The sequence below is a fragment of the Pseudopipra pipra genome, chromosome 3 (assembly GCF_036250125.1).
Source record: "Pseudopipra pipra isolate bDixPip1 chromosome 3, bDixPip1.hap1, whole genome shotgun sequence".
NCBI classification, from domain to species: domain Eukaryota; kingdom Metazoa; phylum Chordata; class Aves; order Passeriformes; family Pipridae; genus Pseudopipra; species Pseudopipra pipra.
Genome location: NC_087551.1, coordinates 42579930 through 42607175, shown reverse-complemented (window position 1 = coordinate 42607175; position 27246 = coordinate 42579930). Strand labels below are relative to the sequence as shown.

General features: G+C 37.2%; 1 protein-coding gene across 1 annotated transcript; it reads right to left on the bottom strand.

Moving 5' to 3' along the window:
• Window positions 1-499: 499 nt before the first annotated feature.
• Window positions 500-27246, bottom strand: COG2 (component of oligomeric golgi complex 2). The gene is made up of 18 exons (XM_064648844.1): window positions 27114-27246; window positions 26367-26528; window positions 25566-25631; window positions 24662-24742; window positions 23945-24048; window positions 22602-22710; window positions 20713-20892; window positions 19560-19684; window positions 18188-18314; window positions 16010-16149; window positions 12701-12762; window positions 11289-11440; window positions 10062-10262; window positions 9190-9262; window positions 7885-8027; window positions 5950-6089; window positions 2564-2744; window positions 500-939 (listed from the first exon to the last, which is right to left on the bottom strand). Exons 1-18 carry the CDS (start codon window positions 27183-27185, stop codon window positions 838-840), a joined length of 2220 nt encoding a protein of 739 aa, XP_064504914.1. The 5' UTR covers window positions 27186-27246; the 3' UTR covers window positions 500-837.

Genomic DNA, 27246 nt, shown 5'->3' with positions numbered 1-27246 from the left:
AAAACCCTCTCCCACCACAGGAAGTACTTGGGCGTTCCCATCTGAGCCTGAACATATATATATACACCCATTACACTCCTTGTTTTGTGGGCTTTCACCAGCCCTGAGGGATCAAGATTGTGTCCATCACTTCAACCAAGTCTTGTCGTTGGGTCCACACGTGGTGCTATCTCTCCTGTCTACTAAGTACTCTTATCCTTTATTTCTCTTTCTTTCTTTCCCTTATTTATTAAGTGATATCTTTATACTTTTATATTGTTATATTTCTATAGATAATAACTGAAATGGCAACATATCTCCTTTCCATTGCAACCAGACTGTTCTAAAATAAACCTGCAAAATATATATATATATAAACATCAGTCATTCAGCATCATTTCACTCCAATCCACCCCAAGGGATCGATTAACAAGAACCTCAGTTATCCCACCTCAGGGGTGGGTTATAACACAGCCATCAATTAATACATTTGATTCAAAAAAGTATGGGACATCAAAAGTTAGGAAGACAATTTATTACATATTATTTTCAACATATAACTTCATTCTTCTACGTTTTAAGTTGTACAACAAAAATAGGAAAAACATTTTCTTCTACTTTATTCTATAGTAGAAAGTTTAGAACTTTTAATTGCTTTCCATATAATGGATAACTATGATAAATTCTCAGTCTTTTGGTGAAACAAGTTTATCTTGACAGCAGATACACTGATTTGTTGCTCGAGATACATTAGGAAGCACTTCATTGCTACTTTTTTGGTAAAATAAAGCAGAGTTAAATTCTCTGTCTTTCTTTTTGGAACGTCGTTTATATTCAATCACATGCTTTCAAAAATTTCTAGGATTGTTCTGCTGTAGCCTGGTCCTTGGCAGTTAGAACCAACTCTGTAAGGGCTGAAAAGCTTCTTATGCTGCTTGTTTCCAGTCCCATCTTTTGTATCTAAAAAGACAGAGAAAAAGCATTAATTTTCTGTAAAACATAAAAAACCTCACGAATTATTCTACTTCAAACGTTTAGCCAAGTATATATTTTCTCCTGCATCTATGTGAGGCAAAAACCCACAACTGCATATAGTGCAAAGTATAAAAATATTTGTCTTCAACTTTGCTCAGATAAGTCTTTCTAGTTAATATAGTGTCTTGCAGGGAAATATTTCATCATCTTCTAGGCAACTTGTAACTAAAGCCAGCTGGAAGTTTTCCAGTGAAGTAGTCAAAAACAGAAACTTGGCTGTAGTTGGTTTTAATTCATTGATTTTCAACTGATTTTTTTTTCAAACTCCAAATGAGGGTTCTGGGCAAAACTTTAAAGATAAACATGAATACATCCAAGAACAGCCAACAGCATGATGGTGAAAACATTTCAATAGGCTGCAAGAGCCTATGGTTCTAGCCTTGAACTTCCTGGGAGACGAAAACAACTCTACAAATACAGGGGTTGCTGCTAGTAATTTCTTAGCCAGGAAATCTATTGCTCTGACAATTAGAAAAGTATGACCATGAGAAAAATAAGAGTGCACTGAAACAAAAATCTGGATTTAACTAAAACCATAATGAAACAATTCTCAAAAGGTGTTTGCTGCTGGAACTGTTTGTAATATTCACATGTATCAAGACATCTCCTAAACAACTATGAATAATCTATTCCAGTTCAGTTTAAATTCATAGTGCAGTGATGTTTGTGCACATAACAGGAATAAAAGAACAAAAGCTCAACCCGAGGCAAAAGCTGATAAATACTAGTTCTTGTTATTAAGATTTCCCTACTTCCACCCAAATTGTGCTTGTGGTAAGTCTCATATCTGAGAAAAGCATTTGCTCACAAAAAAGCAGACTTAATCTACCTGTTACAATGCATCAACAGCATGTGCTCATAAACAAGACTGATGACAGCTCCTTGGCAACTAATGATATGGACTTGCACTTGGAAGTTTATTTCTATACATGATTTTCAGAAATAAACGAGTACAAACAGTATTCAGTTTGATGTAGCTACTGCACACGCTTCCTGAAATATTTTCTTTTTTTATGTGCTTTGTTATTTAGGGTTTCATGTTTGGCACTGAAAAGGACTTACAGTTGTGCAGCACAACAAATCAGGCCAACATCTTCACAGCTCTTGGGAACAGACTTTGACTGTGCAGAAAGTCAAGGCTGGAAACACCCCGGGAGAAGGCAAACAAAAGCAGGGCCATAAAGAAGTTTCTATCAGATCTAAGGGAGGCCCCTACCCTCTGATCTGTCCACACAGTGTTTCTTCTTAAAGCTTCCAAGCACTAAGCAGTATTTGAATTTTGAACAGCAAGAAATAAAAGCTTTGCATTTGTATAAGAAAGGACAGGAAAGCATGCATTGCTCATGTGGTATCTACAATCATCAAGGTCTCAAATCACCTCCTTTATAAAAGTGTGAAAACAAGAAAAAGCAAAAACCCAAACCACAAACCCACACCAACAAAGCCTTCAAGACCAGAACCTGAGTCTAGCTTCCCTTTCCTCTTCTATCTCACTCCCTTCCAAAACCAGTAGTAGTAATAAAAAAACCCCTTCTTTCTCATAACTTACTTGTTCTCCAAAATACTCAACATCTAGGGCCAGCTGCAGTCGGATTTTGTTATCATCACTCATGCCCCCGTTTGTACCAACAGGGTTTGAAGTTGCAGTTCTTCTGGCTTGCTTCAACCTTTTTAGGCTCTCTTCCATTTTCTTAACAGAACTGAGCACATCAGATACAGTTTCATAATACCTAAATTAAGGAAGATTAAAGAGAAAGAAAAAAATGTCCACTTTTACAGAAAAGCCTACTTCATACACAACACTACGTCACTGAGAAAACTGCTGAACAGTGCTGGCAGGAATAGCTTTCCTTGCAAGAAAGCTACTTATGTTTTCATCATTATCAATTAATCAGTATTTCCATCATTACTTCTAGAGGTCACTCTCAAGATTACTATTCCATCTTGAAGCCGCCTTCTCATCATAACATTTTTGACCTGCTCAAGATGTTTGTACTCAATAGTGACCAAGGAATGCAATTGCTCAATTTTCAACAGCCTAAATCAGCCTCTATCAACACTGACTAAAATTGTTTTTACAAACAGGACAAGAATAACATCCTTACAGTCCTATTTTTAAGAAAGTTACAGAAGTGTATATGAGAGCATACACGTGCATACCAGTCATAAATGCCTATTTCTAAAATGAAAAAACTAATCTAAGCAGGAGTCTCAGGAAGCTGGCAGTAAAAGTCAGAACAACACTAATCCTAAACCAAAAATGGTATAGATGAAATAAAACACCACTTCCCACATACTTGATTAAAGAAAGCATAGAATCAAAGAAGGTAAACAAATCAACTAAGTAACAGAAGTTCAAAAAGCCTTATGGACTGAAATCCCATGCCTTAGTGGGAAGGACATAATATCATATCAATTAAGAGATGCCTGGGACAGTGAGTTGTTAAAAATAAGTCATAAGAATAGCTTGGAGGAGAAAATAGAGCAACAGTGGGAAATTAGAGGATCCATAAGAGAAGTGACCAGACTGAGCTATGTTCTATAATTTCCTAAAATGTGTAACTTTCTAAGAGCCTAAGAAAACTACTACTGTTAGAATTAACAAAGCTGAAAGAATCTTCCTGATGCTTACTTTTAAACAAGGAGGCAACAGAAAGCAGGCAAACCTTTTAGAAGGATAATTAGATAGGCATAGCTAAAGAAAAAGTGTTTGCCAGTGCCATGGAAACTGTTTCAAGATACCATTCCATGAAAAGTAAAAGTATTCCAATAAAAGTCAACTGGGTTCTCTTTTCACATCTTGGTATTTCCTATTCCCACTCACTTGTGAAGACTTCCTACTTCTGCTGTACTCCCAAGTTCTTCTCGCCATTTAAGCAAGCTTAGTCCCAGTGAGTTTTAACCAGTTTATGCTCTTCTCTGTTTTTCTCATAGGGATGTAAGAATATATTGTCACAGCAGGAAATTATTTACTTGCATCTCTATTCTCAATAAAGAAATTACAATATTCCTCCATTTAAGAAATTCAGTTTGTTTCATTTCTTATCAGTGAGGATATTTTAAAACAAACTGATAAAAAGAGTAACAACAAATCATGAAAACAGAATTCAAAAGAAAATTCCATGGAATTAAAAAATGAATGTGCCAATTTTACTGGTGTTTAACCACCGACACTGTTTAACCTATAACTTAAGTCAGTTTTTGTAATGATAACATGGAAAGTGTGATTTTGGGGAAAAAAAAAAGAAAAAAGTTCTGGCTAGGTACAAGGAACTACAGAACAGTTACTTCGCATGGTATCTCCAGATTTACTAAAGCTTTAAAAGCAAGACCAGACACACAGAGGTAGACAGACAGACAAAAATTCACTCTAAGGTATTTTAGCTCTATAAGCATGTGACTTGAGATTCCAGGAATCTTTGGAGTCCTTCAGCAATGTTAGTTAACAAATGTAAGTGCTCTGGGTTAACAGTATGCTTCCTTTTTGGACTAGTAACTGATTAAGAGACACCAGGCTTGAAAAAAGTTTTTGTGCTAAATGGAAGTGACCAGTGGAGTCCAGACCAATATAAGCTTAGCTTTGTCCAAAATACTCAAGAATAATTTTAAGACAGTTGGTGAATGTGTCAAAACTGTCTTAAAATTTTAAGTTTATTCTGAATAATGAAAAAAGAGTGCAAAGTGCTGCAGGTGCACTGAGCATTAATAAGCACCTGCGAGGTGCCAGAAATAGAAAAGTAGGGAGGGATAGGGAGGCAAAGGGCAAGAAAGAACTCATGTTTTGACTACAGTTTAAAACTTCAGTATTATTATGTGGCTAATTCACAGGAAAAAAAAAATCAATCCAACGCTCAGCAGCAGTCAACAGACAGGATAATATGCTAAGAGTTATCAGGAACCACGTAAGGACAGACAGAAATCACAGCATCATACTTTAACTTCCACGGACTCTTCTGATCTTACCATCCATGGCCACAAAGGACAAAGTAAACCAACAAAGCACAACTATAAAGATGGGAAAAAGAAAAACCCTTTCAAATAGGCTACAGGGACTCTTTAGTTTGAAGCACAATTAGAGATATAAAAAAATTAGGAAGGAATAAATTGTCCACAATGCAAGAAATAGGGGGTATCCAGTGAATTATTTTTTTTCCCTTCCCTCTCTGGGAAGTAGGCTTTTTTGCTGAGTCTTTGGAAACTTGGTCACAGAACTTTAAAACAAAAGCAAGTATTGCTGTCTCATGTTACACAGTTTAACTGGCTGAACTCATGGAATGCAATATCCCACTGTAGTACAAATTTAAAATACAGCTAGAGAAACAGAAACAAAGTTCTTTAAGGAACTTAATGCAGATGGCTACTCATGTTCAAGAAGTCCTTAGGATGCTAACTAAGAAACAGAAGATCTACTAAAGAAAGTATTGCTGTATAAGTGCCTTATTAAATGGTGAACAGTTAGCTCTTCAGCAGTTAATATCCTAGGCCTTTTTTTTTTACACCACTAAGATGTCAGATAATCATTACATACATTAAAAAAGTCAAAGGACAGCAGAACTCAAGTTCCTTGAAAATTCAACCATTGTTCATTGAAAATAACATGAGATTAAGGTCTTACACCAATTCTGAAACAAAATGCAAATTTTTAGTTTATTGTTGCATTCCTAGAGCTCAATCAATTTTTCAAATGCCCACAAGGTCACGGTTTGCACAGATCTGAGCAGAGGTCAGGTCCTGGATTCCCTGCCCAGGTTTTCATCTGCTGAATATAAAACAACAGAGTAAGTCTGAAGAAATATACCCCAACAAAAGAGTGGTATATTCTTGTTTTGTTTACAGTTGTGTTAATTCATACTGGTTTAGGTTTTTTTCTGTACCCATTCAATGGACACTGGAGTTTTTAATTAAAGCAAAGAATGTTCTGTATGATTCTCTTACTTTTGTGTGCTTTCAGAGAGAGCACCTTCCAACCACTGATGAATCATGGGCTGCTTCAAGGTATCTTTGTATTCATTCTGCAGTCGGTAGAAGGGCTTAAGAGCGCTGTCAACATAAGGTGAAGCTTTAGTTGGCACCTCCTGGTAGATGACATGGAAACAAGTTGGGGAAAAAAGAACCAGTAATTTATTTAAAGTGTCAACACCCAATTCTAGCAGATAATATAAAATGCTAAGGCTGTATCTAAGCAACGAGATACATACTCCAATCAGGACAAGTCAATGAAGAGATCATTATACACAGGAAAGACAGCATCACAGTTATTCAGTAGTGTTACACAGTGTGATATGATATAGAACAAGGTTCAAAATGACCAAAGCTTTTTGAGAGATGCACATGCCAGCCACTCCTATTATCAGGGTATGATCATGAATGCTCTTTCTGCTCATGCTGATTCCAGAGAAAGGTGAGCACACTACGTGCTCAAAACAGACTATTTACAGAGTTTGTTAAAACACCTACTGCTTTGTACTATACTTCACTAAATTGAAGACATGCTTCCTTCTGTTCTTACACCATTCTGTTCCCTCATTATATTTTCTAGAACAATGCTTTGAGGATAATTAATATCCCCTCGCTATCTTCTTCTCAGGTAGTTTTGGTTGCAGAATGCTTCCTCTCTCCAGGGATGATCCACTAACAGCTTAGGTGAACCTCATGCATTGCAAACCAACAGAACATATTCAGGGTACACAAAATCTCTGACACCTGAAGATATCTCAGTAACGTCTTACTTAGAACCTGGCCAAGCAAAAGACTTTGCACGATTCCTGCAAAAGACTATTCTCATACCAAATTCTGAATTCTGCTAAAAAAAAAATCCAAGTATTAGAACATTGAAAAATGAAGTTGCCAGAACTTAACACAACTGTAATAATGTACCTTCTCTACCCAAGTGATCTCTCTCCTGTTTATCAGCTCAGGTTTTGCACCGCATAAAGCCAGTTACACTGATGGCTGAGACAGCAATGCAGTCACACTCTTGGAGTACAGAGCTCAAGCCAGTACCTCGCCTGACTTGAAAGTGGTCAGGTCCTATGTCTTTGTGTTGGCACAGCATCTGCTTCAACAGTCAGTGGACAACAGAGACAATGGCAGTCCCCTAAATCACTACGCAGAGTACAGTAGGAAGAAAAAGCAAGGGGAGAGGGGTGAAATGGGAAGAGCTGTGGCCTGCCATTTCAGCCTGCCTCCTGGGTTCAAATTAGGCAAGGATGTAGTAGTCTCTGGTTCACATTACTTTGATTTTTCTCTATTGACTGAATGATACCAAGCCAACTACCAAGATGACTGTCTAGAGAGACTGGCAAAGGCATGTCACAGGAGTAACACAAGCCAAGATCAGACAATTGGTTTCAGCACCTTATTTCACCATTACTTCTCGTTACACTCTCAACAAATTACTCTTATTAGCCATTCTTATCTGTTTCCTTCTGTGCAAGATACTTCTTGAACCAAATCAAAGCATCTAGCTCAATGGGAGGAAGTTTCTTGACACTGCAGGCAGAAGTGTCAGCCTCCTAAAATAAGTCTGGCACTCAGCAGCACTGCATCTTACAGTATATGCTGTGACATGAGGGAAACATCCCCATCAACCCTTTTTTCTTTTGCACATCTACAGTTCTACTTCTTGGCCTTCCTTCTACTTCAGGCCCAGGCTCTTATCACTGTTACCCTACCTTAAATTTTGAAAATACCCCCTTTTTTCCCCTTCACCATGAAGTAAACAATAAATAACTAAATTATCTCAAGATATTTAATAGAGCTCTTGACTGTCAAGCAGATATGGACAGGCATATCTGAAGATAAGAACTCATAACAATCTTAGCAAAGCCCTTTCTGAGATTTACTTTTGCCTCTGTAACCATCACTGACCTTGTTGGTTCTCCTATATAATCTTGGAACTTCCAGTGCACTCTTCAGGTACGCGAAGGAGGACTCACTGAGATCCTGGATAATCCTGTTATTCAAGGTAGGCACACAGGCTGATAGAGAAGCCTTTGAATCTTCCAAGGCTCCTATTCAAGTAAAAATGCTAAAGTTTAAACTGAGCTACCCTGCCCAATCACAACACAAATTATGTGAACCCCATCATGCTTCCAATCTCACTCACTCTCTGGTGTTAAATATACAATTTATAAAACATTACTAGTAACACCAACCATTCCTCAGCCAGAAACATGGATGAAGGGAAGGAAAGAAAAGAGGGGTAAAGTAACATTCTCCAGGTTAAAAGTTTTTTCAGTATTACCAATGAAGCAAGGGACTTGAATCAAAAGGCTCCAAGTTTCCAAAGAAATTGTGGTTGTGAAATTCTTTCTCTCTAAATTCCTTATGGAATGACTGGACTATGTTCAGCTCAAAGTTGTGGTTGACAACAGACCATTTACTGAGTAGGAGATGTGCACAAACTCCTACATCTCTTATGGACTTCGACATCTACCAATAATTCTAATTTAGAGATTTAAGTGGAACTCACAACACAGAACTTTTGGCTAGGCTTGAAGACAGGGACTAATTCACTCATGCAGCTACATGCTTAGCTTTAATTACTAAATTAAAATCAAACTCCGTATTTCACATAAAGAACGATCAGATGAAAAAACAAACCAACAACAAAAAACAAAACCAGAAACAAGCCAAAAAAAGCAAACCTCCCCAAACAAAAAACTAAACAAAAACAAAAACCCAGGATAAAAAAGTGGCTAAAAGACTGAATTGCTTCTGTCCTCTGAAGTTAAGGTGTTTAACTATGATACTTTGATAACACTCGCCCTTATATGATTCATCAGGCCTGAGAGAGAACTATCATCTTAGAAAAATATTTTAGTTCCAACTGGATAACAGAAAGCCTCTCCTTACTTCTTCCCCAATTCTTTTATATGTAGGAGTTTAAAGATATGAAATGAATCTTTTGGTATAAAGTCCTCACTTTCTGGGGAAGAATCCTAAAAGCACTTTAGACTCACTCAATTTTAATCATTAAACATTTTCCAGACTCACCATGTCTGTTCAAGATTGTTTCTATTTAAAAATTTAAACATAAAGCAAGTTCCATTAAGTAATAGACACATTAGTCTTTTCAAATTTTCACTGTAATAATGAAACTGTGTAAAAGTTGATTTCATTTGTTTGGCAGAGGGGATGTGGGAGAAAGGGGGAAGAACCTCTAAGCTTTACCTGCAATACAAGACATATTCTTGACGCCAATCATTTCAAGCTTTGGTTTAATCATGTCTAATATGTCAGGAATCTGAAAAAAACCCCCAAACACTCAAAAATCAAGAGAGACACAGTTATGTTATAAACATTTAATTACTTCTTCTATGTCCTGCAAGTTTAAAGAGCATCAAAAGACACCTTCAATTTCTATAGTTTTGCTGCAGTTCTGAGAAACTAGTAGTAGAATATGCATAGGAATTAAGGCCTACACACTAAATCCTCTACCTTACTATTGTACTCAGAGCAAATAATTTAGAATTAACAAATTCTACCTGCAACTTAAAATTTCACAAACTACAGAAATTTCAGCCTTATTGATCAAAAATACACAGAATTTGTCCCTTCTGGACAAAAATTAATACCATACAACTCTCTTCAAAATTCTGGATCATTAATCAAGTGTAATTATGATGATAAAAGCTTTTTCAACCTCAAAGACTAAAACCAGTAGACATTTAAAAGAGAACATAATATTAAAGCTGAATGTTGCACCACACTCCAAGCTCCAACAGAGACTTTACTAGAAAAGGTAGGACTGGTGCAGTAACTCTTCGCACCAAAAAAAATGCAGAAACAAATTATTTTAGGGGTAAAGTCCAGCAGCTACCGATAAAAAGCATTTAAATATCTGAGGTGGTTTCCCTGTAATCTGCCATTCCAAGTAAGAGTAGGCCAAATATTTCAGGGGATATCTTCTATATCAGACCACCCAAGTTTTAGCATTTAAGATTTAAAAAGAACTTTATGGTACATTATTTAAACAATTTAATGCCCTTAACAATATGCCAAACATCAAAGACTCTTTTGTAAGTAAAGTCACAAGCACAAACCTGATCCTGGAGTTTGTCCAGATCTGCAGCAACATATACCAGCTGAGTACTAGATATATAAGACACTGGTAGACTTTCTGGAGAAGACCCATTCCCTTGGTCCTCACTAGGGTTGAGGCTTACAGAAGATTCCTTTCTACCAACTGGCACAGATTTTTTGCTTTCCTTTGTATTCTCACTGGAAATGGGCCTTACAGAAACCTGAAACATCAAATTGAAATGTGAACTCGAGCAATAATGAAGGCAGTTAAAGTTGGACAAACTGAAACAGTATATAAAGGATTTGTAAGTTCTCAGCATTAGAATGCCACACTTTCAAGGGATATTACCATTCATAAATTATGCAAAAAAGTGTATTTTAAAAACATTTTGGTGCATTACAAAGTTGGATGATTTGGAGCAAATCTGCTGGTATAAGAGAGGGCAGTCTAGTCCTGCAGCAATTTTCACCTGCATGATGTTCAAATGAACTGTTGCACTGAGGGAACGTGCGAGACCAAGAATTTGATCATTACCTGCTTCACAGAAACACAGTTTATTTACATATGCTGGAATACAAAGTCATAACCATTCACTGCTGTCATACAACTCCTTTCTCCCACCTCCTCAAGCTCTCTGCTGTCAGTCAAGTGCTTCACTACTCTGTTTTAACTGTGGTACTTATCAGTATTTTTCACGAGCTAATTTGGCTGAGAGACCTAAGTCACTGAGTTGAAGAAAACAGTGTATAAAGGCAGATCTTACTGCTGTCTTCAACCACCTAAGGAGCCTGTATATAGAAGTTGGAATCAGATCTTATCTTGAGGCACAGTGACAAGGTAAGAGGCAATGTATAAGTACCGTAGCACGGGAAATTCTGATCAAATAGAAGGAAAAAGCAGTCATTGGACTAGGGTTCCCAGGAAGGAGCGAAACCACCATCTTTGGATATACTCAAGATTCAACTTGAGGCTCTGCACAACCTCATCTAAGCTGGCACTATTTTGAGCACAAATTTGGACCAGATGACCCCCAGAAATCTCCTCAAATTCCAGTTATTGTATCATGCTCTCTTTCTATGACAGCAGAAACAGGGGCAAACTTGTATGGCCGGGAGCAGGGAGTAAAAGAGCAAAGCACAATTTCTCCTGCTCAGAAGCAGAGAATCGCTGATGTTGAGTCAGTTGCCCAGGAAACTTCGGGTTTTACATTCTCAATACCAAAAGCAAAAGCATGCTGGTCTCTTACCTCACTGATGAACACAGAGTAGCGTGCCAAAATTTGCAGACTAAGTTTCCACAAACGGTGTGCTAATAATGGTAAAAACATTTGATCTGACCAGCACTTCAGAAGACTCATCCAGACCATGTGAGTGGCCAAAAGACAGTATGAGCTGCCAGCTAGAAATAATTAGGGAACAAAGGTCAAGTTCCTAAGCACATTTTTAAAAGATGTAACATCAGTGTAAGTACATTATCTAAGACTAAAACAAACAAACAAACAAAAGTCTTGCAGAGAGACACAATCAAAAAGATAGAAATTTATTAAGCATTGTCTGAAATAAATCCTTAAAATACTAGCTCCTCAATGCTTTATATTTCAAATTCCTCTAAGTCTTGCTGTAACTGTGCAGGCCAAAGCAATAAGTCAGAATTTGCATGCAATAAAGGCAGAAACAGCTTGGCCAAATAATCCACTTCAGGAGATAACATTTCCAGGATAATTTTTGGCAATCTTATGAAGAAGTTATATTAGATATGCCTGCCAACCACAACATAATACTCCTTTAGCACTAAACTGCTGCTCCTCTCACAGTTATATGAGATATTTGCTATAAATATTTATTTAAAACACAGTAGAAATATCCATATTTAAACAAAATACTTTAAAAGCCATTCACAGTAACATTTTATAGAATACAATTAGAAAGTTAAGGAATGTGTCTGCAAGTTCCACACCTTGAAGTGGTAAGATTTATGTATTTTGTCTCCATTAGGATTTTTTTCTCCTTGTTTTCTTCAGAGGGCATGTGTGTGTGCATATACACACACAGATATTTATGTGGCTCTTAGCTGCCTTCTTAGCTGCCTTCTGCACTCTGTTAACTGAAGTTAGTATTTCTGATTAAAACATACTTCTAATGAATATACCAGGTTATCCCCTTCCACTCTAATTCTTCCTGTGCATACCTCCTCATCTGCTCATAAATCAGTGTATGTTTTTGGACCAGATAGCAACACTATAAACCATAGCAAGCCCAGATGCTGCCAACAGACAGCCATTTTTGCCTCTACGTAGTGCTACAACAATTAAGAAAAATATGCCCAAATAACACAGCATAGCCTTTTGGTTGTTACTTAGAGGAAGTGAAATGCTAATTTAGTTCCTTCTTGCACTGAGCGGATGGTTCCATAAGTATCTCAACGACTGCTGCCAAAAGGGGTGTTTTTAATAAGTGGAGTGATCACTAACAGTACTCCCACATTGCTATCTCTATAAAAATGTATTATATTATTTAATCAGTTAATCAGAAATCAGAAAGCTCATGTGAACCACGGGATGCATGTTACTAAATACTCGACAGACAGACAGTAACCACTGCTACTTATACCACTGATTCCTTTACAATAAGAAAAGTATTTTTTGCCATAAAAGTTTACCTGGTGCTTCCTCTAGTGTATCTGAAAGTGCTTCTTCTAAGGCCCCTGCTATTTCTCTGAATCTAAGAGACAGAAAAGTTTTGAATATTACAATTCAACAGTTACTTAAATTGATGCCAAGACATTTTTCAGTACTTACTTCATATTATTTCATTGTGCTATCAATGCACATACACAGATTTTAAACATAGGGTTATTTCTGCCCAACTTAAATTGGGATATAAACCACACCAGCATTCAAACAGTTGAAAGAGAATCTTTGACATTTTACAGGCACATACAAACCTTATGCTTTGGGAAACTGTTAAAGTCATGGTTGCAAATATTATCAAAACGATAGCTTGCAGAGAGACAAGTCCTCACCTTTTTTGACGAGTGAAGTTTTTTGTTTTGTTACTGTTTTTAAACTAAAACTGAACAAATTGACTTGTACTTGCTTTAGTTGACCTTCAGATATATCATGTGGCACTGGAGGCTCCAGCTTTCTACATGTTTGTTAAAGAACAGAAGCATAAGGTTCTGCAAACAATTCTGTACCTAATAAAAATCAATAGTTCCTCACAGGATACCCTGACCCTCTTTTTTAAAAAATTCACCATTTGAAGAAGAAAAAAAAATACAAAAAAAAAAATCACACCTTCACAATTTTTAGGTGAATTATAACAGCGTAAGTTATTATTAAAACCTCTAATATTTTTCCATATTTAATGCATATTGGATAAACAACATAGCATTTACCTCCTCTAAAAACTGCCAAGTTAGAGCTGCAAAAAATCCTTCTTTAACCAGGTTTTCCCTCCAAGCACTGAAATAACTCTATCATTTTAAGCTCCCTTACAGAAAGTTCTATTGTCATTGGTTTCCCTTTTTTTTTCTGCTTTTATGTCCATCATAGTAACTCTGTAAGCCTTTCTATCAAACTTACTAATTATGAACCTGTAGGGCTTCTCTTATAGCTTCTTAACTGTCATTTCTAGATCAGAACAGGGGCCCACCTGGGTTTTCTTGTTCAAACTCCTAATGGACTAAGATGCATGTTTAGCAACTAAACATATTTGTGAAATGGCTTCAAAACCTCATTTCTGCCTATGCACTGCCTCCACCACCAGAGCAGTGTCCTTCAGTCTTATGGTGAAAAGGATTAGAGAACAGAATAAGATTTTGAACAATGACAGAATTTTTCCTGAATGTTTCTGACATATGAAAAAAATTTCCCCAATGTGGGGTTCACTACAGCTCCACAACCAGTTGGACTGACATAACTGAAATAATGGCACAGGAAAGAGTTACTGGGGCTGTTTGTGCCAGCACTGCTAAAGAAGAAGTGCCTGAACATCCATCTGTTCCTCAAAGGATCATTTGTAAAGGCTTTAGTGGTGGCTGATTTTTCTGGGTAATTTCTGTAATTGAAAAGGGAAGAAAAACCCCAAATCTTAACTATAAATGTCATATTGTGAGATAATATTTCAATAAAAATCTTGTATGACTTAAAGGATGTTAATATACATCAAGTAAAAAGTTTCCCTAATATATATATAATGAATATGTCACATTATTTTCAAAATTTTGCACTAAAGGGCAAAATTTTGTACTAAATGGGCACTTCCAAAAGTTATGAGATTATTCCAATAAAAAGCAATAATATGGTGAAAGATGAACCGGTTGCTGTTATCCAACCATTTATCGAAATAGTGCACTATTTAGATTTACAGTAATCTTACAGGAAAATGATTTTTTAAAAGTTCTTTAATCAATCAGAGCTCAGAATACCTAATGGGAATCATTTTTGAACAGCAAGAATATGCTGAAGCTCCATTTCAATTTTATGAGCAAGAGTATAAAAGTGGGATCAAGTGGCCTCTTATTAGAAAAGTTACACTTTCAAACAAAAGGGGCAGACATATAGACCTGTTAATGACATATTTGTTAAAAGGTTCATAATGGCTACAGTTCCATGGACACTTTTAGTCTGAGCACTCCACACCACTACTGTAGCGAGAACTGCTGCCCTTTCCCTTGGGTCAGCAGGAGTATTTGCACAATTTAATGGTTTGGGGAAACGGACTGGAGTTGAACGTCGGCCTTTTTTTGCCCAGAGTAACAGAGCCTCATCAGTTCACAGCCGTGGGAACAGATGTGCAAGCAAAAAACCAAACCAGGATATCAGGTGCTGTGACTACCATTTTACCAAACACCATGAAGCACTAAAACACTAAGACCCTGCTCCCAGCCCCATGCTCCTGCCACTTACATTAACTCCACCACTCATAAGATTGCTGGATGGAATTTTTCAGCAGAAATGTAGATTTATCCTGGATTAAAGAACCTGCATAAATGTGACTATGGTACGGTTACTGCCAATTACAGAACCATGCAATAAACAAGGTCACTCAAGTGATTCAGGCTAAAAATAAGCATCAATTTCTCTTCCCTCTTTTTTTTTTTTTTTTTTTTTAAGAGACTGTCAGAAGTCTTTGGACCAAGAGAGAGCACACATGACACACTCAAGTCATCAATGGCTGTCTTCCTTGCTTGAAGGCTTGGTATCCAGCCCTACAATCAGATATGTAGACTACACTTTCTAAAAATACAGTTTTACATTCTATTTTGTTAATTAAAATTCTAACATTACTAGAATTAAACAAGGGCTTTCTTGTGTCTCTCTGCTCTCTTCTAGTTGCAAGGTCTCTAAAAGGCAGTGCTACAGCTACATCAGACCTGCTGGAAAAATAAGCTAAAAGTTATTATTTAGCTCCTCAGGAACAGGGAATAGTAGGGCAATCTTTGGGAAGGCAATGCTACAAACCCCAGCACTTTAAAGACTACATCTTGTGAGACAAAAAGGATGTCAGAAATATGGCTAGATCTGGAAAATCTACAAGTTGTCAAGTCCTTTAATTCTGTACTTCTAAGAAGAAAGACTTCTTCCCTCACAGTAAGTATTCCTCTAGATTCTGCACAAGTAGCGTCTTTCAACATACAGTTTAGTTCCAGGGACACTGGCAAAAAAGAATTTGAAACAAGAGTTCAAGACTTATTTAGATCTGGTCCCCAAAGTCTTATGAGTAGAATATCAAATCTGGTGTAACAACACGATACCTTATCAAAGAACAGTAGGCTGTGATTTCGCCAAATTGCAGAAAGATATATAACAGTTACATGACTTAGTAATTAAAGTCTTAGTTTGATTTCTACTATGATTTGTTGACAAGTGAAACTTTGAACAATGAGGAGATCTGACTAAGCCAGATCATCTTGCTGTGACTAAACTGTTTTTGAAAGAGTGAACAAAAAAAAATGCATACCAACCTTATTTGAAAATATACAGGCAAATTCCATTTGTTGTTAAAGCTGTGGTAAGAGGGATGAGATCTTAACCGTTTCACACTGGCCTGGGAGCCACACTGTCGTTCAAATTTCTGTACAAAATCCATACTAGTAGTGTACTTCTGCAGAAAGAGAAAGAGCATTCTGATCACACACAGGGGCCCAGCAACCAAGGCAGGATACCACCCATTCAGCAGAACTCGTGTATCACGCTACAGTTAAGGTCGAGGTTAAGAGTGGGCTGACAGCCCATCACCTAATCACACAAGGCTAAAACCCTGGACTGCAACAAAACCAAAACCAGTTAACTAGTAGGTGTTTCTCTCCAGTAAGGAAAGCTAGCATGAGTCACTTCGAAAAAGCATAGAACTGTCCAAGCACATTGAACAAGCAGAATGGATCAGAGAGATGCAGCAGTACTTCTGAGCTCAGTCACTGGGGGGGAACAACAGTGCTGCACAGAACTAGGAACAGAGTCAGGTGCAGGAGATAAACAAACAGAAGTAATCAGGAATGAAACTCATAAGCACACATAGCCAAACACACACGAGAATGGAAGCATGATATTTTTGTCTGTTACACAGGACCTGTATTATAAGAATTTCTAGATCTGTTTCCCAAAAAATGTTTTGCAAATACCAAATATTTGCAGAAGAGCTTCAAACAATTTCAGACAAACTAACTTTAGACTTACTACATGACTTACCTGAAAGTCATGGGTGGATGTTGGTTTTTTTATGGGGTTTTTTTGGATAGTAGGTTGGTTTTTAAAATAACGCAATGCCATTTTTGGTCAATATCAGTGCAATAAAAGACGACAGACTTACAAGCAAACTCAGCTTTTCTGAAGCTAAAATACTTTCCTGGGTAGACCATGCAGCACAGAACACCAAAAGGCTCATGACTTGCAGCATGCAGGGCATTAGGTGAAAGCTTGAATAGTGACTGAAGCTTTATGGTAAACTGTTGTCATGAGGGAGGGGGAACAAACTATAGTGTCATTTGCATGGCAACTTTCTTCAACATTCATTTAATTTGCTTCTTATTCAGAGCCAGCTCTGCAGACATTCACTGTCATGCCTGCCTGCATTCAATTATTCAATCTGTACAAAAAGAGATCTTAAATTCCAAGAAAAAAATAAGTATTTAGTAAAAGCAATTTAGCATGAACACAGGAAGAATCACATGCCTTATAAACCTGCACCAGCAAGGCTTTTCCCTAAGTCATCTGCCTAAGATGACCTCTGCAGACAATTTATAACTGTTTCCCATCTCCATCTTAAAAATAAAATGTCTCGTGCTAATCACAAGTCAAGTTGCAAGGAAAAAAAAAAATTCAATTTTTTCAGCAATCATGGTTAAATACAGGCAGACAGGACATGAGGAAAAGCAGAAACCTCATATTTTCTACTTGTGACGTGCTAATAAAATACTGCCAGAGCCAATATTCATACTAGACCAAGAAATCTATTTCACCATTAGTAAAAGATGATCTTTTAGAGGCAGAGCACTGCTGCCAGTGAAGAAAATACAAGAGTGACAAGTGCTTTAAATTCATTATTTAATCTAAGCTTGCTTCATAGTTGATTGTGATACCACAGAAAATACTACTTTTATGTTCCAAACCTGATGGCACAATCTCCAGCTATTTTTGTTTCTTTTAGGTGACTTGTATTTCTAATCACAACATAATCTGCAGTACTGTAGGAGAGCAAAAGCTAAAACAAGTAAGTGAAACAAAGAAATTTTTTAACCTTCCCCTAGTACAAAACAAATTGTAACCCAGGTATTTAATTAACATGACAGCCCTTGCTATACAGGAGTCCTAGACTTGGGCAAACACTGGAGTCGTCCACTCCCACCTTCAATTATGCTGCAGTTCTGCAATTATGAAAGAATATCTATTCCCAAAACAGATATTAATTCATATGACTAAATGGCTTCCAATAACTTCTCTGTGAGTTTTTCTGACAAATTTCAGGGGAGAATTAAATCCTGTAAAAACTGAGTCAAGTGATTTGAGATAACCTCTTCTTTCAAGCCATGCGACAACATGAATTTACACAAAAAAAGCAGAGGGGAAAAAACTAGAGAACACGACTCATTTAATTCTTGTGTGTGTCAAAGAAATCAGAAATGGAAAAAAATAAAATTAATTACCTCATGAAACACATCTGGGTTTCCAGGGTTAAACAGGGATGGCAATTTCTCTTCCAAACCGCGTACTATTTCTGGCCACACTGAATTCACTAAGAAATCATATCCAGGAACAATATCTGCTTTTGCACTGAAAACAAATTGTAATTATTCCATGGTTATATTTTATCACCAGGCTTCTAATTCGAGGTAGGGATAACTAAAAAAATACATGCACTGAACTAGACAAAACGTAATTTTTTGTTTTACATAGTTATGCAGATTCCCTTAAACTATTCTTCCTGTGAGGTTTCTTATCCAATTCCATAGTCTCATCAAATCCAAAGTATTTTTTATAACTCTCAAAGTGTTTTAAAAAATTTATCATTTATATATCTTGCAAGGGTGTTCTGGAAAATGAGCATATTTCAGCTAAGAACTCCTACAGAGTAAAAGTAATGTGACTAATGTAATGAAAAGAAGCAGAACTTTTTCCTCATTGTTCTAAGTTGTATTTATACATGATATTGTGTTCAAAGCAAAAGATTAAAAGCTGCCCTGATTATGAAAACATATAAATTGAGAGCAGAAGAGATAAAAGCATTCAATACCAGTTCAGTACACCACAGTACAGAGTGGAAACATTCCATTAAGAAGAGAGATTAACACTTGCTGAGGGATTAAAAGAATTGAAATGTTACTAAAAATTAGGAGTCATAAAAAGCTCAGCAATGGATGACTAACTAGAAAAGTAATTCTGCAGTCCCTAGGGGCTACATCCATGGTTCCGCTAATTACAGCAGTCTACTATTTAACCAGCCTGCAAACAGATGAATAAATGGATACAATTCAGTAGACCTGAATTATTTAAACTTCAAAACAGGCAATTAAATTGCATAAGGAATTAAGCACTTTCAGAGAAGACAGTGTAAGCACAAATCAATTAAACTTATAGTTTCAGTACACGCGATAAATCAGTGAAACCTTTGGGGATCATCCCCACTTTTCTGATGTGCACTGACAACTCAGTAACTTTTGAACTTATATTTTTAACAGCTTTATTATGCTCTTCTCCTTGGATGAACTGTAAAATCATATTTAATGGGTTCAAAAAACCAACTTATCTGACACATTGTATTATGAACTGGACTCACTTCTACTACTGAAATACAGGATTGTTTTTCCTTCCTCTGAAGGTCTGGGCCATAGCACCAAGAAAGTCTGTTCACTGTTTTGTTTTGAAAAACACAGACATGAGAGAGAAATCAAACCTGACTACAAATCTTCAGAAAAGTCCAGATAAGTCATTAAGTGCGTGAAAGCTAATAATGCAAAGCATTTCAAAATTAATTGTTGTCATTTCAGTGCAACTGAGAGAAACCCCCAAGATATTCACCTGGAAATAGCTCCCCCTGTTACTTCACGCAAGAGACGGCAATGATGAGGAACAAAATCCAACAGTCTATTGTACATAGCCTGAAGGCCATTAGGATGAGACTGCACATACTGTTCCACAATCACCTGTTGGGAAGAATTCAGTGTTAAATGTCAGAAAAGTGAATAAAAAATGCTGTAATACAAGATTCAGTTACTCACTCAAAACTCCTAACACTATAAACTCAAATATTTGGATAGTCAGTATATTACTTTTTTATATTATAGTTTACAAGTACAACTTGCCAGCTTGAATTATTACTTCCTTTAGTGCAGCACTCTTGCTGCCAAGACTAGCCCCAAGAATGGTAACGTGCTCTTTGCTTTTGAATGTTAGTCACTGTGTCTGGCTCCCAACTCAGTGCCACATCACTGTCACCCTAAAGCAGACTGTGAAGTCAAACAACCGACTGACAAAAGCTAATCAAACCTCAGAATAAAGTAAAAAATTTCTTCTAAATGTAGAGGTTGTTGGTCCAATTCCAAATACAGGCAAGCCAAAGCCAAGAAACTTCTGTGACAAAGCTAAGCCTTTAATGCAACTGGCAAAGCAGTTTGTCTGGACAGTATCTCATATGCAGTGAAAAGGGATAATCTCTGCCATAAAGAGAAGGCAGACAGTAGCTGGACAACAAAGGAAAAGAACAATAGCTTGTTTCTTGGTATTCTTCCACCTGTCTAAACGCTTTTGCCTCTTGCTGCATAAACAAGCAGAATGGTGCAAAACTAGTGAAAGAACAGACACTGAGAAAACCTAGGGGAAAATGACCTATCCTTCACTGTAGCAGTTGCTACAGCATTAGCAAGCACCCAATGGAAGTTTGTCCTTAAGGGGATGGGTTTGTTTTTTTCATTCCTCAGCCCAAGAAAAATGTAGATAAGAAGAAGAATCCCAACTGGATATAACCTGAAATTGGTGACAGGCAGGTAAGAGAATCCTTCCATCTTTTTTTTATTAAATAGCAACAATAAACAAATTGACAATGACATTTTGTTGGAGCTCAGTTCTCCTGCTCTCTCCAAAAAGGTATTTTGAAGCTGCTACTGAAAGCTGGAGGTTAACATGAAAAATAAGCACATTTGCAAATCAGTTGGGATTTTTTACTTTATCTTACCTCATCTACATAAGGTTTTACAAGCACTTGACCAACTAATGCCTCTGCATCTCGTGTTTTATCAATTGTTGCATAAGTGCGAAGACAGTGGCGTATTATGTCAACATTTGAAGTTTGAAGGCCTTCCAAGAGCAGCCCTTCCAGAGACTGCTGCAACATAGCTGTTATTCCAGCTATACGCTATGAAGAGAAACAAAATACAGTAATAAAAACAAAAGCAAAGCCTTGTCATCATTGTTGAAGTAAATCTGTCTAGAAATACCTAACTCAGCTTTCCATTTTCATTTGAAAGGTGCCAAAGTTTTGACAACTGGCAGTTAATGAACATTAACACAAACTTAATGCACTACTGATGCTGTTTAACACAGTGTTTATTATAATAAGGCTAAAGGCAATTATTTTCCTCTATATGTTGTAAGTTACATGGTAACTTATCTAAGGTCCATTTAATTCTGAGGAAATAGGTGAATAATTGTTCCTTGTTCAACTGAACCACTGCGTGTGACAACAAACAAAAGATTTACAATTAGTGACCAGAGATAACAACTGTAGCATTTATCCCTCACTGTCAGACTAAAAAGACAGTGTGTTCCCAACATTACTTGTCAAATTACTGCAAACCAAAGACAATGAGTGACACTAGCAATAAGAAAAAAAAAAAGAAAAAGGTTTCAATCTACATACATTCTCCCTTTCGTTAACCATTTTTCCTGATCTCCTTTCCCACTAGATCCAACTCATTGCTACACTACCTGCAGATACACTCCTGGCCCAAGACAGTCCTTACAACTCTGTATTTGATGCAAAATTCAGCAACACACATTAATGTAGTCTCAGCTGAACTATCAATTTAACCAGAAGAATTTCTTTTCTGCCTTTTTACATGCTCTATTGTGTCCATCCATCCTAAAATGATTCCACAGAATTTGTACTGAACATGCAAAGTCAGGAACCCAATCACTGATTAGCCATAAAACCTACATTCTGAAGACCCTTAACAGGTACAGGACAGAAGTCCTGCCAAACATCATTAAGGAAGCTACATGACAAACATTCTCCCACCACGTACACTTCTCTGCTGCTCGCCCTTACTCATGTTATTATCCAAGTTTGATAACTCAATGGCCAGAACAGTCCTGTAAACTGTCCATGAATCGACATGGTACCAATGGACATCTTGAGCTGAAACAAGTTTATACTGCCAATAGGCATAGGTATATAATGGAGAAACTGGAACTATCAACTACCTTACTAGCTCAAAAGCCATCAAGAATGACACCTCCATGCTAATTAGCCTAAAGCATTACCCCATCTCCATATTCCTACCTCCCTTTAAGCACCAGTTTTCATTTGTTCCCTCTCTCTGTTGAATGGATAGAAGAAAAAATGCCATCAAACCATCAATTAATTTTTTACATTAGATAATTATCACAAACAGGATATTGGGGAGATTAGTATACTGATCTGAATGGCCAGAGTAATTTCATGAAAAGACAAACCTGAATCTATATTCAAGCCAGCCACTGTGTAGGCACATTCCATTTATATTCTGGTCTGTACGCTGCAGCTAACAAAACCAACATGAATCTCCAGAATGAGGCCTCAGTATCAGAAAGCAGACAAACTGCAAGATTTGTTAGGCTGACAGAAATCTCTGTCATATTTCCTACTCTTATTCTAAGTAATTTATCCTAAAGAAGTTAGCAAACAAGGAATAAATCCACAAAAAAAAAGCAATACTTCTAGTCAACTGATAAAAATGACCTCGTGAAACCCATTTTCCCCATAAATTAATTCAATAAAACTCTGTGGAAACAGGCATTTGCCTTCCAATTATATCAGTTGTGCAGACTCTACAAGTGTTAACCTTGCTATCGTGTAATACTTACTGGTCTCACTTTGTCCAAAAGGGGCATTCCTTTGCTTTGTACTGCATGAAATTGTAGTTGATTAAATTCTGTGGCAATTCTCTCTAAAACTTGTCCAGTTAAAAGTGGACTAGAAGACAGATGATATAAAACAAGAATACACAGTTAGATCCTTTCAAATTAACTCACTTTCACCTGTAGCAGACGGATAGTGCTCTCCCTCAATTTTTGTGGTTTAATCTAAATATTTTGAATTCTGGTAAGTACTACTAGACTTACTGCAATCATGCAATAATGATCTGGAACACTCTACATGATTAAAGTTGTTTTGCAGCTATCAACATATGAAGTGGGTGAAGCAGAAGCTCAGAGGAACATAAGCTCTTGCCTCAGCAGTATGAAGCACTGTTTTCTATATGGTAGTTTTGCTTATCACATGAAAGTCAGCCTTAAGAGAGCTCAGAAACTGCACTAAATGACTTTCACCATCCAGATTTGGTTCTTATTTCCCTTTCTGTCACACAGTAAAACTAATGACAGTTATCTCCAGAGAAACAGTCCTACCATCTACACAGCCCCAATAATGAGCTAAATTTTCAGCCATTCAAGTTCCGTCTTGCTTACAAACATAATTCTGCAAAATGCCTCATTCTGACTGAAAACATCTGCTTATGCTTTGTCCCTCTAGGTATCAACATATTTTTCTGTACAGCTCCCCCCACCACTATGTGATCCAGCACAATAAACTGAAGTGACAGTCTTACACTTGTCTCTTCCCTCCAGCTGAAGTTGCACTTGCATCCCAGTCAAGCACTTCAAGGGCATGACTGGTACATCAATTCCAAATTGGCTGAAAGACATCTTCCATTCCTCAGCAAAGGCAGAGGGAGAGGTCTGACTGGAATTTGTACTTCCTTGTACCAAAACTACTATATGTTTGCCTTGCCTGCCTTTGGCTTTCTTGCAAAAGTCCTTTTGGCTATACATAATCAGGGAAAACAAAAAAAGCTATTTTCTGTTTCGCTTCCAAATGATATTGGAATAAACTGTACTGCAGAGAGTATTTCAGACATGACAAGATTAGCAATGTCCAAGAAAAAAACCTAGAAATATTGCACTAACTTCCAAAAGGTTGCTTACTGAAAGCAACACCAGAAATTTGGAACTCTGGAGTCTAAGTTACATGTTCTGTGAATGATTAGTTGGCAAAAGACTAAAACCTAGAAAATTACAGTCATTTATTCCATCAGAGTTACATTTCTAAAAATATATCCTAATGCCTGTAAAGTTACCTTCAGCAACACTATGAAATTCAGTTAGTCCCATCAATTACAAATAGAACTGAACATTACATATTTTTTTACCTGTTTCCCTCTAATGAGGACAATTCTTTAGTGCCTTGGGAATGCAGAATCTTCTCAATTTTCTCAACAGACTGGATAACATGAATAAGTCTCAGGACACACATCTGTAATTAAAGAAAGATTTTCCACATCTGACCCAATCCCAACTGACATCACCTAAAGAAGATATTTCGGATGGTTTCTTAGTTCTTTGGGGTTTTTTCCTGGTGTAAGTTTTCTCCCTTCATCTTAATTACTTGAGTCATGTCTCGGTTGAAGTATTGCTCACGTAAGTCCATAAAACTCCACAAACATTTGTCATGGATCAAGGACAACTTTTCTTATCCCTGATTTTTTTCAAAGTTAAGCACAAAGACAAACGTTAGTGTGTCCCCCGTCCTATAAAAATTAAACAGCTCTATTTCAATTCCATTCACAATAAGTTTATATACTACTACAGTCAGAAACAAGAACAACTATAATTAAAAAGAAATCCAACTAAATCAAACATATATATTTTGGGAAACAAAAGTAAAATAAAGATTCATGATCAACTAGACACTGTTAAAAATTAAGTCTGTCCATCAAAATGTAAATATATTTTTACAAGTACACAATTCTGCAGAGTGTGCACCCAGATAGCCTAAAACTTTATAAATTTTATTTTCTCTGGGTTAATGGCAAAACCAAATTCATCCTAAAGATAACCTTCTCAAGGTAATAATTTATTTGCTGTACCTTTTTTCTTCTAATATCTTCTTGTTTAGTCATCCGGTCATCTACTGCTTGAATTCCTTCACTGACACATGACTTAAGACTCTGTGAGAGAAAAAGTCAGTATATAAAGCTATTTAAGGTTTGAAGAAAACCCTAACTCAAAAACCTAAACTTAAAACAGAGCACGGATTAAGGTATTGCCACCACAAGTATAAATATTTCCTCCAGAAGTGTTCTTTTACTACCTTAGAGAGAACAAATGACCTATCACCTAAAAAAACCAGACAATAAACCCACTGCGTTATGTCTTGAAACTGAAGATTTAAATCAGTTTTAAATAGTGTTTTTCAAATAATAAGGATTTCTCTACCCTAACTGACCCTATTTTCTGTTTTACTCATCAAGACTGTGATATTTTGAAGGCACATTTATGCAGCAAACATCTCTTTGAAGTGGCTGCCAAGATGATCAAAAATTGGCCCTTGCTATAAAGCCCAAGTCACTGGTGGAAGAGCCAGAATAATACCCACCTTCAAGAGGGTGATGTCTTATGATTGAATCACAAGACTAAGCAAAAAAAGTCCTTAAAGGGACTGTATTGCATCTAAATTATCTACTGCCATTTTTAAGTTACTCAAATATTAAAACAGTTTCAAGATATCACCATAGACTTGTCTTGCAAAAGTTCATTCACTTGTCATGTTTAAGGAATCCTTTATCCCTTGGATGAAATGCGCTATTGAAAACATAAATTTACTGCTACTACAACTGCTTGAAAACACAGTGCTTCTCCTACTACCAGTCATCAATTTTCAAAAAGAAGTTTATTATAACAAGTATTAACTTCAGTAAAAGATGTTCTGTACATGATATGAAAGTGAGCTGAAGTTTACCCAGCTGTCTACAATGATTGTTTTGAACATACCATAACTTCTTCCTTCAACTGTCCCAAGGGTACTGAAAGCTGATTAAGAGCCTTGTCCATGCCAACCTAAAGAAATTACCATAAACACATTTATGACTTTTTCAGTGAGTTCAGACATGAACTACTGACAAAGCCTATCATTTTACAGATACTAAAAGAGAACTGCGAAAACAAACCTCCCCCTATAAGCTCCAGTTTTAAATTCAATGCAAAAATATGTTGTCTCAAATAGAGACATAAAAATATCACACTGCCTGTCACATAAAGCCAAAAGTTAAACAAAATTTCCACCTATAGAAATTTTTCCTCCCACAAAAATGTTAAATCTCAGTCTTTGAACCTGTACAACTGGAACAATTACAATGTTCAGTCAAGTAGATTGGGTCTGGGGTTTTTTTAGATATTTTGACTATATAAAAAAATTTAAAGATTTCTAAAGTATCCTTCAGAACGGCCTTACTTGTATCACTGCTATTCTATTTAAATGATTTATTTCCTTTAATTTTAGAAGTGCTGACAGTTTGAAACCAAGTTTGCCCTGAATCTAACTTCCTAATGAATCAGTTTTTCAAGACAAAAAGCATACACCTAAAGATTTATTACAGGCCAAGAGCAATTCTGTATAGTAGCTAAGTTCTACAGGAACAGTCTTTCAGTTTCTCTCAGTGCAAGGGCTCACAGTTTAAGATGTCTTAAATCTAACAATGACAAAATAAAAGCCATATACTTTGCATGTGAAAAACAAAAATCCCACTGAACCACCTTAAGTCTGAACTATGCAGTACAGCTAATAACACTTACTAGATTTGTTGAGAGATTAACAAAATCTGCATAGTCCTTATTTATGAGTTCTACCATAGCAGTTTTTAGGAGTTTGTAATAGAGCTCCAGATCCTCCCTGAGCTCTTCCAGCTGCACACGTTTCCTGCAGTCTGACACAAAATGATCAACATCAAAATCCGCCTGAAAGTCAAACAGGAAAGAGAGAAGAATGTAAGCAAACAGTTCACACAGGGAACACACCCAAAATAAAATACTCCATGTGCCAGTGAGTTGACCGAACTAAAGCTCTAGGGGGCAAAAGGCTTCTTAACTCAGTAGTTTCCAATGTTCCAAACTCTCAGCCTTTAAGCTAGTAAGCACAGAGTATCTTTGGACAGAGTACCTAGAGACCAGCTCACCAAAATACAGGGTCGTATACTCCCTATAAAGACTTTAAAAAACCCAAACAAAAAAACCACAAAACAACAACCAACCAAAATTCGAAATTCAGTATTAAGAACTACTTTAACCTCTCCAAGCAATGAGGCCTTTCGGTCCCGCCAGACGCGGAGCCCAGCCCTTCATGGACACAGCCGCATCCCGGATCCCTTGTCAGTGACAAACTCGGCGTTCCCGAGGCCCGAGGCCGGGGGAAGAGCCGTGGCGGACCTGTAAGATCCCGATCAAGGCTCCGCGACCCTCTCTCCTCCAGGGGACCCGCCAGCCCCCTCCTCAGGAGGCCCCTCCTCCCTCCGCAACTCGCCAGCTTCGGCGGCCCCCACCCACCTTCATGAACTCGTCCTTGTCAAAACACAGGTTCTCGGGGCCCCGGGGCAGGTTCATCTTTCTCGCCTCCATGCCCGGCCCGGCCCGGCCCAGGGCGGCGGCACCGCCCCCTCCGCCAGAGCGGCACCACAGA

Bases quoted from the DNA above. Each gene is read 5' to 3' on its own strand.
- COG2 (XM_064648844.1), bottom strand. From the start codon at position 27,185: ATGGAGGCGAGAAAGATGAACCTGCCCCGGGGCCCCGAGAACCTGTGT. The intron at 26,529-27,113 runs GTGGGTGGGGGC...TTTGACTTTCAG, and splicing joins ACAAGGACGAGTTCATGAAG to GCGGATTTTGATGTTGATCA. The intron at 10,263-11,288 runs GTAAGAGACCAG...TTGATGTTTCAG, and splicing joins ACTCTGTGTTCATCAGTGAG to GTTTCTGTAAGGCCCATTTC.